The sequence below is a fragment of the Abramis brama genome, assembly GCF_963993115.1.
Source record: "Abramis brama genome assembly, chromosome: 19".
Taxonomy (NCBI): domain Eukaryota; kingdom Metazoa; phylum Chordata; class Actinopteri; order Cypriniformes; family Leuciscidae; genus Abramis; species Abramis brama.
The window spans coordinates 20,536,008-20,553,852 of record NC_139981.1 but is presented as its reverse complement, the minus strand read 5'-3'; the positions used below and the strand labels follow the sequence as shown (position 1 = coordinate 20,553,852).

At 38.0% G+C, this 17,845-nt stretch overlaps 2 protein-coding genes across 8 annotated transcripts in view; both read left to right on the top strand.

Moving 5' to 3' along the window:
• The window catches only part of pacs2 (phosphofurin acidic cluster sorting protein 2), a 40,363-nt gene extending 39,091 nt beyond the window's left edge, over nt 1-1,272 (top strand). For 3 of the 7 annotated variants that reach the window (XM_084093073.1, XM_084093071.1, XM_084093072.1), the window contains exon 24: nt 1-1,272. This exon is cut by the window's left edge and continues 1,300 nt beyond it. The gene's annotated coding sequence lies outside the window, so the exon portion shown is untranslated. The other 4 variants (XR_014603547.1, XR_014603548.1, XM_084093078.1 and 1 more) reach the window with 2 other exon arrangements.
• A 751-nt stretch (nt 1,273-2,023) lies between these two features.
• dcaf5 (ddb1 and cul4 associated factor 5) lies at nt 2,024-17,583 on the top strand. The gene is made up of 8 exons (XM_084093278.1): nt 2,024-2,445; nt 4,214-4,357; nt 4,443-4,619; nt 5,472-5,601; nt 9,632-9,845; nt 11,988-12,054; nt 12,143-12,270; nt 14,699-17,583. Exons 1-8 carry the CDS (start codon nt 2,238-2,240, stop codon nt 16,022-16,024), a joined length of 2,394 nt encoding a protein of 797 aa, XP_083949404.1. The 5' UTR covers nt 2,024-2,237; the 3' UTR covers nt 16,025-17,583.
• The last annotated feature ends 262 nt before the right edge of the window (nt 17,584-17,845 follow it).

Sequence of the window (17,845 nt, the reverse complement as noted above, 5' to 3'; positions counted from 1 at the left end):
CAATTTGTACTATCTTTTATTAAAAAAAAAAATCTTATAACAGTATTTTATACTGTAATACACAAATAATAATAATGGGAACATTTTCAGTTAGTCAACTTCTGTTAATGTATCAGGTATGAACAATATTTTTACACATTTATTAATCTTGGTTAATTTCAAAAGTTTTTAAATTTTTTACATGTATTAAGAATGAACAATGTAAAATAAGATATTTAAATTAACATTAACCTAGATTAATACATGCTGTAAAAATATTACTCATTTATGAGATCAAATGTGTTCATGAATTCAACTTTATTGTTATTTATAAGTGCTGGCAAAAATCTAATGAGAATCACTTTTGAGAATAATGAGCAAACTAGAAAAGAATTAGAGTAATGACACTTGATTGGGAACTATTTAGAAAAACGTAATGACTAAAAAAAAAAAAGTCTTCTGATTTTGGACTGAAATATGACCGGCATGTTTCGTGAACACTAAACGATGGAGCTACATAAATGTCACAATATCTTAATCTCACTAAACGTAGCATAAGAATTACAGTGTTCCACAGCCTGTGTGCTTAAACTTGCCTGTAGGTGAGATGAGCATGTGTAGATACTGATGTCTTAGTGTTATAAAGGTATTAGACATGCCTTTTTCATAAGGCCTTTTAGGGCGTCTCTGAAGTCTCTGCTTTTAAGGATGGAGAGATCGTTTAGTTCTCATTACTCATATAGAGTAGATTTAAATCCAATTATATTGTGCCTCACTTGCTCCTTAGAAAGCCAAAATATGTCACAAAAAAACAAATCCAACCCATGAGGGAACCATCCCATACTTCAACTCAGACTCGCACTTGTCACAATTAAAGCAAGCTAGTGGCAAACCTGTGCAATGATGTCAGTGTTGTTCAATTTATGGTCAGCAGAGGTTTGGTGCAATTTAATGGAAATATTTCATTCTTGTCCAGATTAAAATGTTCATGATTTATCATACACAGTATGTAAGGAGCTGTGCTGATGATGTCAGCTTATAGTTAAAGCTGTGCTTAAGAACTGTCTGTTTGCCGTTTAAATGTATACCTGCCATTAGTATTAGTTTTTTGTTTTGTTTTTTATAAAAAAAAATATTAAAAAAACTTTTAGCTTTTTAATTTAAATGTTCTGCTCCAGTTATGGGGGATTACTCAGATAAATTTGTATTTGTAAGAAAAACTGTTGGAAAAAAGACTACCACTGTAATTCCTTAACTGGAATTTAATAAAACTACACATACTAAGATGCTTTTGTTCTGGTCTCTGCTTGTGATTTTTTTTTAAATACTTGTTGGACGAATATCAAACAGATCAAGACACCAAATATTCATCCAAATCTCAACTAGAAAATGCTGGCAGCTCTTAGACTTATAGGAGAAATATTTTCTCTGAATATCACAAGATTTAGAATGCTAAACGTTTTGGGATGTCTTGTCTGAATCTGAATGTCAAAAATTCAATATAAATCTTATGAATCTGAATACTAAACAATTAAATATGGAATTTATAATTTAGCAGATTTATTATATAATAATGTGTTATCTTTTGATATGAGAGTAAATGTATTATGTTAATTTCTTTTCTTTTTTTTGCATTTTAATAATTACGTCCTAATAGTATTACAATATTGTATAAATAATTTTTGACATATTTTAATTTGTTATATTAAAATAACGCTGTAAAATAAGACTGTATCTAACAAACCCAGACTAAAGAGACTTATGCATAAAGTCCTCAAAAAATACATAATTAAATAGTATTTTAAAAGCACGTGCATATTTTACATTTTTTATGTTTTTTTTTTTTTTTGTTTGTTTGTTTTGTTTTTTAATGCACATTCCCCTAGCAAACTCGTACTATTAAAAAAAAAACATAGAAAAACCAAGCACTGTATTAAGAGCAATACGGATTTAAGATGCGTTCACAAACAAAAGCTGAAACAAATGATATAACGTTCAATCAGAAAGTACAGCACGGGTTCTGATCCGGTCGTGTGACGTCATCGCCCTTGCACCGGAGCAGGAAGTGCCGGCGGTCGGTGGGACTCAGTCTCTAAACAACCTTCTGTTTTTGCTGCGCACTCTCATGCTTTACCTAGCAAACATGTAACAGTACATCCTCAAAAGAAACCAGAATCCACCGAACTAGACCTGAGCTCAAACCCATGACGGCCGGGACACTCTAGCGCTGGCATTGAGACTCGTTTACCGGAGGAGAGATGAAGGAGTTGCGGGGCTGCGGCATGCGGAGCGCCGTCGGGTTCCTCTCCCGCAGGACGATCGGCGGACAGCCGAAGCTGAAGGATGAGTTCCAGCGGCGCAGACTGGCCGGCTGCAACAGCCTCTACAAGAAGGACATGCTCGGCCACTTCGGCTGCGTCAACGCCATCGAGTTCTCCAACAATGGAGGCCAGTGGCTGGTGTCCGGTAAGATCCTCCGGTTCTGCACGCTGATCTTTCTAATGTGGGTCAGCGAGAGAGAGACCAGAGTCTCAAACGGACTAGCCTTTAGAATAAGCATTCAGAATAAAACGTGCATGCATATCTCCCACAAATGAAGCCTTTGACTTGAGTTCAGACTTGATTTGACATCTTCATTTGTCAGTTTGTGCTAGCATGTTTTAATTTTCTGTTCATTGCAAATCAATAAATAAACAAGAGAGGGTTTCAGTCGTCCTGTCAGTATATGTTAAGGTGCACTCAGTAAAAATCTTTTACACAACGAAATCAAACCACTATAAATAAAAATAGCCTAAATTACATAATGTACCCATGAGATAAAGATCAGTCTTCTAGAAAAAGCTTATTTATTCTACATGAAGTGGGTCGCCCCTCATGGGTGTAACCATGTTGACATCACATGACCAGCCTTGTCATGCAATTGACAAAAGTTACTAATAATTTACTAAGTTGCTACTAATATTAAACAATAAGAAAGATCTACAGTGCCATAGTTCAAGGATAAAACGGCAAGACATTAAGCGCTAAGTGCGAACAAATTAGGGTCATAGCCTGTCCAAGACACAGTCATTGGCATTCATTGCACATAAAAAAACTTGCTGGAATTGAATCCAAAAATGCTTATTAACTTCTTCACAATCTTCATCCATCCAGGTTGATGGGTGTCTATTACGTTCGAATAAGAGCCAGATAAACTTAAACAAAAACGCACTTTTAATGGCCATTGCAGACGGTTCAGACTGTAGAAGGGCCTCCATAGTTCCCGTCATACTCTTTTCTTTTTCTTGCTGACTCATTAATTGGTTGCAGCTGTTGCTGTTTTTTTGGCTTGACATATTCATTCCTGGTCGAGTCTTTATTTTTGTCCTTTGTATGTTTTTGCACTTGCATATTTTCAGTCTTTACGTTGGTGAATGCGCAGAGCTCCAGAGAGTTCCCATGCTCATGGAAACCAGGAAATATAAGGCGATTCTTAAATGGTGGATTTTTCCAAGCCTTGAAAGCAACTTGCTCTGACGTATCTTAAAATATGTCAGTGCCATTGTTTTGTCTCAAGATGCACGTCAGTAATGGGTTTTTTTTCTAAAGCATGTTTATAAAAGCTACTTAAATGCCCTTATTGAACAAAGGCTTAATCCTGGCTTAATCTAAGCCCTGTCTGTGAAACCAGGACATGTTAGAGATTGCTCTCTCTAATTTCATTCTATTTCAAATATTTTTTAAACCCCTTGTCCAGTAATAACTAGAAAACTCATGGGTCGAAATACTGAGAAGTGATAGTGAAAAAGTGAAAGTATAGTGTTCTTTCCTTACACAGGTTTTGTACAGAAATGTAGATGATGCCTGCGGTCAACTTTTCCTTGGTTTCACTGCGAAACTAAATGCAAAACCTCAAACCTTCTGGTTCATTTTGCACAACAGATGTGACACTAAAATAGCAGTAGGATGCTATCAACATGTTTAAATGACAAAAACACATTTGCGACAACAAGTGCTCTTAAAACATGTCAATCTGCATGGTCTCACAATTGACTGCGATTCTTACGATTTTTTTTGAAAAAGTGATTTTGTGAAACATTATTACAGTTTATAATTTAGTATATTTTTAATAAGAAAAGCTTCTCATACATTTCTGTGATTTCTGTAAAACAGCCAGATTGTGCGCATATAACTCTGCAGTTGAAACCGATTGGTCTGATTACTCGGGAGAATCTATTAATGTCTTCTGTCTTAGGTGGAGATGACCGCAGGGTGTTGCTGTGGCACATGGAGAAAGCAATACACTCACGGGCCAAACCGATCAAGTTGAAGGGGGAGCATCTGTCCAACATCTTCTGCCTGGCGTTTGACAGCACCAACAAACGTGTTTTCTCAGGAGGTAAAACAAGCAGCTGCTCAGATTCATGATGCTGCAGCTGAAACAGAGGAGATCAGATGTCTAATGTTTCTGTCTGTCTCTGCAGGAAACGATGAGCAGGTGATTCTGCACGATGTAGAACGTGGAGAGACGCTCAATGTCTTCTTGCATGATGACGCTGTGTACGGTCTGTCCGTCAGTCCTGTTAATGATAACGTCTTCGCCAGCTCTTCTGATGACGGCCGAGTTCTCATATGGGACACACGGGAACCTCCACATGGAGGTACACACAAGTGAAAAGTTGAATTTCTTAGTTTTTGGTGTGGCTCCATTTTGCTCCATTTCAGGATGTACACTACCCTTAAAAAGTTTGGGGTTGGTTAGGTTTTTTAAATGTTTTTGAAAGAAGTCTCTTATGCTCACCAAGGCTGCATCTGTTTGATCAAAAATACAGTAAAAACTACCCTGGAAATCCAGAGTTCTCGCGAGAGCACAATTTGAATTTGCTCAGCGAGTTCCTCTGGCATTGAGTAATGATGCTCATTAACTATGCCCTTGTAGCCGAGCTGCACCAATCACATCGGTGTATCCGATATGGGCGGGCCAGAGGCGAGCTAAACAGATGACGACAGCGCTAGTGACAGCGCAATCACGACATTGATTGGTCTTAGTGTTATCCAATTGCGTGCAGTGAAATTTTCAAATGCATGTTTGGTGCCGCCCCTCGAGTTGGGCGATTTTCATTACTCGATGCCAGACCCTTAATCTTTCAGATTTGGATCTGGATTTCCAGGCTAAGTAAAAACAGTAATAATTGTAAAATATTATTACATTTTAAAATAACTGCTTTCTATTTCAATTAATTAACAAATGTAATTTCCTGTGATGGCAAAGCTGAATTTTCAGCATTATTACTCCAATCCTCAGTGTCACATGGTCCTTCAGAAATCATTCTGATATGCTGATTTGGTGCTCAAGAAACATTTATTTGGAAAATTGTTGTGCTGCTTAATGTTTTTTGAAACCATAATGTATTTTTTCAGGATTCTTTGATGTGTTCTATAACCTCTGTTGCATCTAAAGCATGAACTGTTCTAGAAACCCTGGTTTACTCTTATTCTATTGTGTATTTTAGAACCGTTCTGCTTGGCCAACTACCCATCGGCGTTTCACAGCGTGATGTTTAACCCTGTAGAACCCCGTCTGCTGGCCACTGCAAACTCTAAAGAGGGGGTGGGGCTGTGGGACATCCGCAAACCCCGCAGGTGAGATGGAAATCTGTCCAAAAAACACACACATAACTGTTTTCTTTCAAAGGCCAAAAGAAAATTTTAAAGTGGCCAAGCATTTTTCAGAGTAATTAACAGATATCCGCATGTTCACTTTTCACTAAATATTTTGACACTGATGCCTGTTTCACTTTGGATGTTGGACCTGAAAGTAGACAAAGAGAACCCAATCAAACCAATGAGCCTAAATATTATACTTCGGCATTCAATATTACACATCTGTAATCTCTAGGATTAACAGTTAATTTTTAAGGCAAAATTAGGCTCCATCTGTTCTGAGATGTTTTCAAACAATGGGATGACAACCAGGTGTCATTGTGTGTCCTGTTTTATTTAAAGGACAAGTTCGGTATTTTACACTTAAAGCCCTGTTTACAGATCGTTTCTGATGAAATAGAACGGTTAAGATTAAAATTTGGACACATGCTGCTGTCCCGAGAATTTTAGGTTTCTTTCGCTTCTCCCCCCCACCTACAGAATGGCAGCCTATGGGCACTGGAACAATCCTTCCAAAAAACGCATTAAACTTTCGTTTACAAAGACGTGAAACTCACCGAGTGGGTAAAGAAACCTAAAATTCTCGGGACAGCAGCATGTGTCCAAATTTTAATCTTAACCGTTCTATTTCATCAGAAACGATCTGTAAACAGGGCTTTAAGTGTAAAATACCGAACTTGTCCTTTAAAGGGGTGGAATAATGCCCTTTTCACAAGATGTAAAATAAGTATTTGATGTCCCCAGAGTGTGTATGTGAAGTTTTAGCTAAAAATACCCCACAGATATTTTTATATAGCATGTTAAAGTTGTCAATTTTTGAGGGTGAGCAAAAACACACCGTTTTTGTGTCTGTTCCTTTAAATGCAAATGAGCTGCTGCTCCTGGCACAGAGGGCGGAGCTTCAAGAGCTTGTGTCCTTTTACCTCACACAGACATGCACTGAAAATTTCTAAAACTTTTAGCCTTTTATGTTCAAACCGAAGTCAGAAAGATGGAGAGACTCAAGAAGTGACAACATGTAGACAAGTTGTTAGTTGATGAATTTATGTAGCTTATGTGTAGTTATCTTCTAGTCATTGATTAGCATATAGGGCTGGGACGGTATGGATTTTTTCTTACCGCGGTTGAAAAGCAAGAAATTCCCGCAGTATAGCGGTAAACCGCTTTAAATCAACCGGGCCAATCAGGATGCTCTCTCTCGCTCCCTCTCCCTCTCCCTCTCTGCCGTGCGCGCGCTACACGGTTTGGAACACAGTCTCTGTCTCGCATGCGCACTCTTGCTCGCTCGCTCTAGATTCCGGGAGATTTTAACTAATTTGCGGGCATCATGGAGCCGCTATTAATATGCGGGAGACTCCCGGAACTTCTGGGAGACTTGGGATGTCTGTAGGTACTCTCGCATATAGGCCTAATAGTCAATACGAATGGAATGTTATTATGTGTCATGAAACATTGCGCTCCCCAACTCGCGAAAGGTCGGATGTGCTCCATCTTTTGATGGATTCAAGGTTTTCTAAACAAAACTTATGTAAGACACAATGTCATTAGACACAATCCATGTCATTAGACACAATCCATGTCATTAGAATCAATGTAATTAGACACAACGTGCACACATGTGCAGGCCAATGCTTTTTTTTTTTTTTTTTGCGGTGATGACGGTGACGAGCTCAGACCCGCGGTAGGCATCATGTGACCGCGGTATTGCGGTAATGCGGTTACCGCCCCAGCCCTATTAGCATATTCTGTCTTGATAATCTATAAATCACGTTCCCGGGGGTGGGGTTTATGTAAATTTTAGGGTTAGTGATGTCACTAACCTGGGAGGAAGCTCCTGTAGTCCTTACCAGCCGTTTGTTGTAGTCCTTAAAAAGCAATTTCTTTAAAATCAAATATTTCCCTTTGCTTTGAACTTTGAGCTTTGTAACTTTGCAGATGTTGTTTATGCTCAAACAGCAACATTACACACTAACTAAAGTTACAAAAGTGAAATCATAATCAACCACCCCTTTAAAGAACAGGGATCTATCAAAGTCTGATCTTCACAATACGTGTTGGTGGAAGTGTGTATCATGGCACAGACAAGGGAGACTTCTGAGGGCTTCAGAAAGAGAGTTGTTTCTCATCAGCCTGGAAAAGGTTATAAAACCATCTCTAAAGAGTTTGGACTCCACAAATCCACAGTCAGACAGATTATGCACAAATGGAGGAAATTCAAGACAAGTGCTATCCTCCCCAGGAGTGGTCAATCAACAAAGATCACTCCAAAAGCAAGACGTGTAATAGTCTGCGAGGTCACTAAGGACCCATGGGTAACGTCTAAGCAACTAAAGGTCTCTCTTACGTTGGCTGATGTTAATGTTCATGAGTTTTGCTTGAGGACATATTGCTATCATTGATGGAACAATTCATTTTGATACCAGTGAATTCTAAAGGAAAATGTCAGGATTTCTGTCTGTGAACCTCCAGAGAAAGTGGGTCATGTGTGCTTGGGGTCGTTGTACCAAAGAATGGTTAAATAACCAACTTTTGGAATGGCCAAGTCAAAGTCCAGACCTTAATCCCATTCAAATATGGTGGAAGGACCAGAAGCAAGCAGTTCATGTGAGGAAACCCACCAACATCCCAGAATTGAAGCTGTACTGTACTGTGGAATGGGCTGAAATTCCTCCAAGTCTGATCAGCAGTCACCAGAAACGTTTAGTTGTAGTTATTGCTGCACAAGGTGCTTACGCCAGATACTGAAAGCAAGAGTTCACATACTTTTGCCACTCACAGATATGTAAAACTGGATCCTTTTTTTCAATAAATAAATTTCAAAGTAAATTATTTTGTCTCATTTGTTTGATTGGGTTCTCTTTGTCTACTTTTAGGACATCTGTTGATGTTTTGGGTCATATTTATGCAGAAATATAGAAAATTCTAAAGGGTTCACAAACATTTAAGCACCTCTGTACCTCTAGGTGTGAATGTTATTATCTGTTAACATGGGTGCCGAAAAAAATATGTGCTTCTGACTCTCTGCTTATGCGTCCAATGTGAAAAAAGATTTCCAAACTTCATATTTTTGACAGTATTTAAAGCAAAAATGGCTTATGCTAAACTTTTCCCATACTTGTTCCATATGCAAATAAAAATTTAATAAATACAGAGCCATTCAAAAGTTTAGGGTCAGTACATTTTTCTTTTTCTTTTTTTGTGTGGAAATTCATACTATCAAGGATGCAATAAATTGATCAAAAGTAATGGTATTAAAGATATTTATAATGTTAGAAAATACTTCTATGTCAAATAAAGGCTGTACTTTTGAACTTTCTATTCATTCGAGAATCATGAAAAAAATGCCACGGTTTCCAAGAAAATATTAAGCAGCACAACCGTTTTCAACATTTATAATAATAATATTAGTATGAGTACTAATACTAATACTAATACTAAATCTGAAACATACTAAAAGTATGTTTTCTTGGTTATTACGCAACTACTTACCGAATATGTAAATAAATGGACCTAAAATATGAATCTGAGTTGAAATTATTTTATTATGTGTGAAAAAAGAGAAAGAAAGTAGCACAGAGTAGCAGAGTTGGCTGCCAGAGACAATATTGAAATATACAGTTTATTGTCATTATGCAAACATGTTGGGCTGTGATGGGCTAATCAGAATAAAATTTGACAGAGAACAGTGTTTATAAGCAAAGCTAAACAGGGGAAACTAGGGTTGCTGAACTATGTTTGGTAAAAGATTGAAGGCATGATGCTTCGGTCCAAATATGGACTGAAATCTAGCTGACAAGGCCAGCTCTATCGTCAAAGCTGTCTGCTGCACTGCCTGAGACCAGCAGAGGACAGCAGAGCTTGTGTAAAGATGTTCTCCGTTTGGTCAAGTGTTGACACGATCTCTTAAAATGCCCCTTTAAAGCACTTTAAAATAGCATAAATATGGATGATGATCTTTTATAATAAACTATTTCCTATTGTAGTTGATGTGTGTCTCTCTGTGCTGTAGTTCTCTGTTGCGGTATGGAGGGAGTTTGTCTCTTCAGAGTGCCATGAGCGTGCGCTTTAACAGCACGGGGACGCAGCTGCTGGCTCTGCGCAGACGTCTGCCTCCCGTCCTGTACGAGCTCCACTCCCGTCTGCCCAGTTTCCAGTTTGATAACCAGGGCTACTTCAACTCCTGCACTATGAAGAGTTGCTGCTTCGCCGGAGACCGAGATCAGGTTAGATAAACACTTGGGATGTGCAAAACTTGGATGCCAAAACCATGTGGGCAAAAGCTTCTTTCTTCATTTATTGCCATCCAAAAATTTAAGTACACCTTTTTTTTTTTTTTTTTTTGCAAGCAATATATACACTACTGTTCAAAAATGTTTGTGGGTCAGTGAGATTTTTTTGAAATTATTAATTTATTTTTATCTAGCACAGATGCATTAAATTGATCAAAAGTGACAGAGATAACATTTATGATATTACAAAAGATTTTTGTTTTTAATGTTTTTTAATAACCAAAGATTCCTGAAAAACCACAAAATAAATTAAGCAGCACAACTGTTTTCAACATAGATAATAATAAGAAATGTTACTTGAGCACCAAATCCGAATATTAGGATGATGTTTGAAGGATCATGAAGACTGAAGTAATGATGTTGAAAATGTTCCATTACAGGATTTAATCACTGTTTTTAATTCTATAAACGGTTCTTTTAAATTGCAATAATATTTCACAATATTACAGTTTTTGATCAAATAAATTCATCCTTGGTTAGCATAAGAGACTTCTTTCAAAAACATTAAGAAATCTTACAGACGCCACACTGCAAAGTGCAAACAAATATAGTAGATATTTCACCAATTATACATTTTTCGATAATAGGGAGGTAACCAAGATGGAAAGGTATTCATGTTCAGCTGGTCATGTGATCTCAACGTGGCAGCCACCATGAGACCCGCTCCATGTTTTAAAAAAAAAACTGCGTTTATTCATCCGCTGATTTGACTGTGTCTACTGAGCCTGTGTCTCACGCGAGTGCACACGTCATATTTTAAGAAGTGCTATTTCTTTCTTTTGTTTTATGTTTAATAATTGAGTGCATCTGCATAATTATGCTGGGTTAATGTCGTATCCATCAGACCGAGATCAGACCGGTTTCTTAGGGATTCGCTAGTTTGGACTCTTCAAAAACAGCGAGTCAGAGCATAACAGAACGAACTAAACCAATAAATATAGATAAACTCATTAGTTATAATAAAGATCATCTGTCTTTCTATCTATTTGAATAACTGTCATCTACACACACAAAGCTGAGTGAACAAATGACTAACTTGCGACTAACTTAACCAGTCCCTTTATTATGTCTGGTAATGGGTGATATAACAGTGTGTGTATGTGACTGCTGCTGGTCACTGATAGCACAGAGGTTTCTGAGTTCGCATGTGTGTACGTTTTTGTGTGCATCTGTTCGTGGGGTGGTGGACGTGTACGTGTCAGTGGGTTGTAGATGCTGTGTGTGTGTGTGGATGTGTTCAGGTATGTTCAGTGCTGGAATGTTGGGCTATGGCTTGTAGAAGCTTGTTTTATCAGTGTTGAATCTAAAGATCAGCAGATGCTGCTCTGTCTGTCTGGCTGCGTTTGTGTGTGCGTCGGTCTGTTCTGTGTTTGGATTTTTTGTATGTTTGTCCAGCTGTTTCTCCTCTCTCTTTCTGTCTGACTGTCATACACCTCCTTCTACAGAACAGTGGATCCACCTCCCTAAATCTTCTCTATCCTCTAAAAAGCTCAGTCTGTGTGTTACAAAAAAAAAGTAGAAGTTGGCTAAATATAAGATGTCCCCAAAGAGAGGTTTGGTTTTCCATGTACATTTTTAAACAAAAAACATTTTCTCTATTATTAAAAATAATTTATTTATAAATGCATTAACAATACCAAGTTTGCAGTCAGTAGGGTTTCTTTATATTTTTAAAAGAAGTCATGTTGCATTTATTTGGTTAAAAACAAAAGTATTGGTAAATATTATTACAATTTAAAATAACTGTTGTCTATTTGAATATATTTTAAAATGTGTATATATTCCTGTGATGGCGAAGCCAATCATTACTCCAGTCTTCTTCATCATTCTCATATGCTGATATCTTTACTTTTGCTCAATTAACTTTTGAATGGTATTCTATGTTATAGTTTTTATTTGAAAAAAATCTAAACTTTTGTTTTGTGTGCATGTTTTGTGTTCATGTTTGTGTGCAGTAGTTCTACTGAGTCTGAGTGTTGTGTTCGAATATATATTTCTAGAAACTTCTTTTGTGGAGGCAGATCATGTCATATTTCTCTAGAACTCTCAGACATGTATCTCTCTGTGTGTTTTCAGTACATCTTGTCTGGCTCAGATGATTTTAACCTTTACATGTGGAGAATCCCCAGTGACCCTGAAGCAGGTAAACACACACACTCATGCACAAGGTAACCGTGTCTAATGTTGTTGTTGTTGTTGTTAATGGATACATTCTCTCTCTGTCTCGGCAGGAGGTCCGGGTCGAGTGGTGAACGGGGCCTTTATGATTCTGAAAGGTCATCGGTCCATCGTGAATCAGGTCCGATTCAACCCTCACACGTACATGATCTGCTCCTCCGGAGTGGAGAAGGTCATTAAGGTTAGTTTTTACTTTCATACATGCATTAAACGATATTTAGCATCAGAACAAACTGATGTATTTCAGCAGATTTATTTAAAGGGATAATACATCAAATTCTAAGAGTAAATTTTGTCTTCATTTACACACCCTTATGTTGTTCTAAACTTTTATGACTTTCTTTCTTCAAAGGAATACAAAAATTAATGTTAATGCTGCTCTTTTCCATACTATCAAAGTGAATAGTGATGGGTGGGTGGATTTAAACGACTTTAAAAGTAATAAATATGGTTTGTGTATAATGTTCCAAGTTATCTGAAGTCAAATGATAGCTTTGTGAGGAACAAACCACAATTTAAGTTGGTGTTCATTGAAAATCTCATTTGAAAACACCACTGGTTCATGCGTACACTACCGTTCACAAGTTTGGTGCTCAGTAAGATTTTTTTTTAAAAGAAAATTATATTTTTATACAGTAAGGATGCATTAAATTGATTTAAAGTGACAGTAAAGACTTTTACATAGATACAAAAGAATGCTATTTCAAATAAATGCAAATGAATTTTCCATTCATCAAATAATCCTGAAAAAAAATCATGGTTTATTAGGCAAAACAATTAATTTTCATAAGAATTTCTTGAGCAGCAAATCAGCATGTTAGAATGATTTCTAGGGATCATGTGACACTGAAGACTGGAGTAATGATGCTGAAAGTTCAGCTTTGTCATTATAGGAATAAAGTTAAAATATATTCAAAAAGAAATCCATTCATTTAAATTTATTATAGTATTTCACTGTTTTGACATTTTTTTAATCAAATAAATGCAGCCTTGGTGAGCAAAAGAGACGTCTTTCAAAAGACATTTTAAAAATCTTACTGACGCCAAACTTTTGAACAGTAGTTCATGTTGTGGCTAAAGTTTTAATATGCAGAATATTCAAATTAGGTTTGAACGCTCCCTCATCACAAGCATCATATATCTTCATAAATTACAGTCCACAAGACATTTCAACAATTTTTTAAATACTTTCAGTATTTCAAGTATTGTTATCGTATTTGGAGCTCAATAGCATCCGTCCCATTCATTTTTACTGTATGGAAGAGAGACGCATAAACATTTTACCTTCCATCTCTTTTGAAGAGAAAGTCACACAGGTTTGAAACAACATGAGGGTGAATAAATGGATGAAATGTGATTTCTGGGTAAACTATTACCGCCTGACACGAGCAGACCTGCCGCACAGCACACACACAGAGGAAAAGATTCTGCGTGTGTTGGAAAGATGATCATGTCTGAACTTGTGTCTCTGCTACGTTAAGTCTTAAATTAATTTCTGCTGTCGCTGGTTCAGCCACACCCAAAACCCTGAAAGCACAAAATCCGGGCACGATTTTACCCGTCTCACTCTTTTTACCTGTCTCACTGTCTTTTCTCTGGATTTTGCAATCTGCATTTTTTGGTGTGTTTTTTCCCAACTGTCATGTGAATCTTTTTCTTTAGTGTTGTCATGTGCTGTTGTGTGTAAGAGTGAGACTGTAGTTTATCTTTTTCTGGTGGTTCTTGTGAAATTTTTGGCAGAAAGTAGATGTTGAGTAACACTTGCACACTGTGGGCCTGTTCTCACACACTAAACTTGATTTTGTCAGAGACCATCATGGCTGTTTTTATATAACACGCAAACAGACAGACATCTGCTGTGTTTGTACAGCCATAGATGTGGCTACAGTGATTTATACATGTTCAATTTTGTTATAAATCTTGAACATATCTGGGATGTTAGGCCTGTTTTAGGCTCATGTATGAGCAGCGAGTAAGCAGTTGTGCATTCACACTGACAGCACATCAGTTTCTGAAGGATCATGTGACACTGAAGACTGGAATAATGGCTGCTGAAAATGCAGCTTTGCATCACAGGAATATATTACATTTTAAAACATTCAAAAAGAAAACATTTATTTTAAATAATTATTAGATTTTTTACTGATTCTTATAAATAAATGTATTTATAAATAAATATGATTTATATTATATTAAATAATACTATATTGTGCTCAAGAATAGTTTTTTATTTGTATCTTTCTATATGCTTTTATTTTGCTCAATGGCAATATTCTCTTTAAAACTGCTTTGAAACCATAATTAATAGTTTTAGTAAAAATAAGTTTGTGTTGAATAGGTATGTCTTTGTCTATACATCTAAAATTAATAAATATAGGGGAAAAGACACACTGCCAACTTAATACAAAGTAAATAAAAACCGTTTTCTTTAGTAAATTGACTTAAGTACAATAATATCAAATATTTTTTATTAATATTTTTCTTTGACAGTACCTTTAAACTTTAGGAAGAAGATCCCTTGTAAACTTGTTAATATGGGCGAAATGAAAACATGTGAAATGATTCTAATTCGCTCCTCTTTTATTCCCTCTACCTCTCTCTGTCTGTAGGTATGGAGTCCGTATCAACAGCCAGATAGTCTTGGAGATCTGGAAGGCCTGGTGGAGGACAAATCTCGCTCTCTCTACACTCATGAGGAATACATAAGCCTCGTCCTCAACAGCGGAAGTGGCCTGTCACATGATTACGTCAGCCAGTCAGTGCAGGAGGACCCGCGAATGATGGCTTTCTTCGACTCGCTGGTTCGCCGTGAGATCGAGGGTTGGAGCTCAGACTCGGACAGCGATTTGAGCGAGGGCGCCATTCTGCAGCTGCATGCGAGAACTCGACGGTCCACGCGCTCCACACGATCCATGCCACAATCTCCTGCTAATGTATCCGCCACTCATGTCAGCGACTCTGACCACTCCTCTTCATCTTCATTGGCTGGACCAGAAGCGTCCGGGAGCGAGCGGACCGATCAGGACAGGAACGGGTCGCAGAGGAGCCGGGCGAGGCCACGTGCATCTGCGTTTCTGCTGGACCTCGTGAATGAGGACTCCGATTCCAGCGGGTTCTGGTTAGATCCGATGCCCCGTCCCAGATCTCCTAGTCCACATGAGAACTCGAGCCTTTCTAGCCACGCCTCCTCAGCAGGCGTGGCCTCCAGTTCTAGCTCCTCCCCCAGCTCGTCTTCTAGCTCCTCCTCCAGCTCAGACGGAGTTGACGAGGAGCTGCGCAGGAGCAGGATGCGACAGCGCAACGCAGCCAGGTGGAGGCGCAACATTGGCCTTTCTGGAAGAGAATCTGCTCACAATCTTCACGGTGCAACAGATTTCTCCAACTATCCCAGCATTTCCGTCCATGATCAGTCATCGCCCTCTTCGTCCTCAGGCGACGAAGGTCGACCTTTCAGGAATCGTGGAAAAGCAAAGCAAAGCGGACATGTCTCAAGTCCCACGCACTTATCTGACAGACAGTCACAATCGCAGTCCAGGAGCAGGCGCCGCATCACTTCCTCTTTCTCGGCTGGTGACGCCCCTGTGGAGAGGGCGAAATCTCGAGTGGGCTTTCACGCAGAGTCCGGGGAGGAACTAGAGCGAGGGAGAACTAGCGGGGAAGAGTTCAGTGCTGTGGAGGAAATAAACGCGACACTCAGCAGTCGCGCCACAGCGGCTGGGGTTAACGGACGTCCACATGCAGATGAGAACCTTGCAGACTCTATTCACCCAGAATGCTCTGGGGCAGACACAGAACTCAGTAAGAACTCTGGCGACTCCAGGACCCAGGGGGAGCCCTCTGGAAGGGAGTCCACCAGTGTTGCTGGGAAACGGACTTGTTCGGACTCAGGAGACGAGGAGGATTCTCCATCGGAGAAGAGGGCGAAAATGTGGTGATGTCACAGCTCAACTAACTGGCTCAGAGTCAAACTTATTTTGAATTGTTCATCTTTGGACTCTTTCAAGTTCTTTTGGTTTAATTTCAGAACCAACTCGTTTTATCTGATGTCACACCACAGGGATGACACTAAAAAAAGATATTAGTGATATTAATATGTTATTGGAAGAAAAAAATAACTGCATTGCTTTTGGTTTCATAATGTTTTAGTTCCACTGAACCTGTAACCTTTATGTTAGGGGTCCTGGTTTGGTTTTGGGCTGTGAGAAGAAAAGGGATTTGAGAGCATTTCTATAAGAATGCCTGTTGTGAGTCTGTATCAGTGGAACTTGGGGGAGTGGGGAGGGGGGAGGGGGGGCAGTGTTTCCATGGTAACCTCATTGAGCAGCAACTGTTTGAGTTGTGCATTAAAGTTCTGTTCCAGTGTTTCCATAGAAACCGTCTTGTGATATCTCATCTTCATCATCGTACAACATTCTAATCATCATCAAACAGGAAGTAGCCTGCTGTAATTTCTGGTTGAGTGTTCTAGAATATTCCAATGTGAGAATGGTCACCATGGTGATGTGTCAGTATCTGCTCTCCATCTGTCTAATGGAGCGGATTGCAGGGCCAAGTGAAAGATTTATGAGAACATAAATGATAATGTAATTGGTCAGCAGAGGACTTGTTGTCTTAAACTCTTCCTCTACAGTCAGCTGATTGATAGTACCTTGAAAATTAAACTACATCGGGTATTTAAACATCTAAAGTGAGATTCAGAATCGTAGGGAGTGTTTAAGCACAACCACTTCAGTACTACTCAAATTTTAGCATCAGTGGCCGGTTACATAAACTGCTGAGACTGGTCTTATAAGTTAGTCATCAATTTTACTTCTTAAGAATGTTCCTAACTTTAAGTCAGTTACATAAAAATGCAGATTGGGTCCAATTTGATACTGAAAAGTAAGTATTAAAAAGTATTAATCCTAACTAACTGAGGATTGGTCATAGTTTTTAAGAGACAGTTTTAACATAATGGATTCATAATGGATCCAACCCCTGGATTGACTAAAATTCACGCAATCAGTTTAATTCACCTCAGAAGTGGTTATTCTGCACTGTATATACATTATGCAAACTATGTGATGGTTACAAGAACAGTATCATGACAGGTTACTTAACCTGAAAGAAAATATATGCAAAAATTCTAGCATATTTATTTTCATATCTTTTAAAGAGAAGCCCTCGGTACATAATACCTTTCAAGTGTTTGGGGTCAGTAAGATTTTACATGGTTACCAAAAATCCTATTGCAAATAAATGCAGTTCTTTTGATCTTTCAATTCATCAAAGAATCCTGGAAAAATGTATCATGGTTTTTAAAAATATATTGAGCAGCACAACTGTTTTCAACATTGAAAATAATAGGAAATGTTTCTTGAGCAGCAAATCAGTATATTAGAATAATTTCTGAAGGATCGTGTGACACTAAAGACTGGAGTAATGATGCTGAAAATTCAGCTTTGCCATCACAGGAATAAATGACATTTTGAAATATAATAAAATAGAAACGTTTTAAAAAAAATTCACAATGTTACTGGTTTTACTGCATCAAATAAATGCAGCCTTGGTGAACATATAAGAGACATATTTCAAAAACATTAAAAAACAACCCCAAACTTTTAAAAGATATACATGTAATGTATATGTATACAATCCCATTATTCTCAACCCCTAATCTGTGACTCGTGTAGTCTATTTTATGACTTTGCGGACCATTAATAATGAACTAAATGTGTCAAATGAAGTGAACTCTTGCAGATATCCCCTGATTGTTT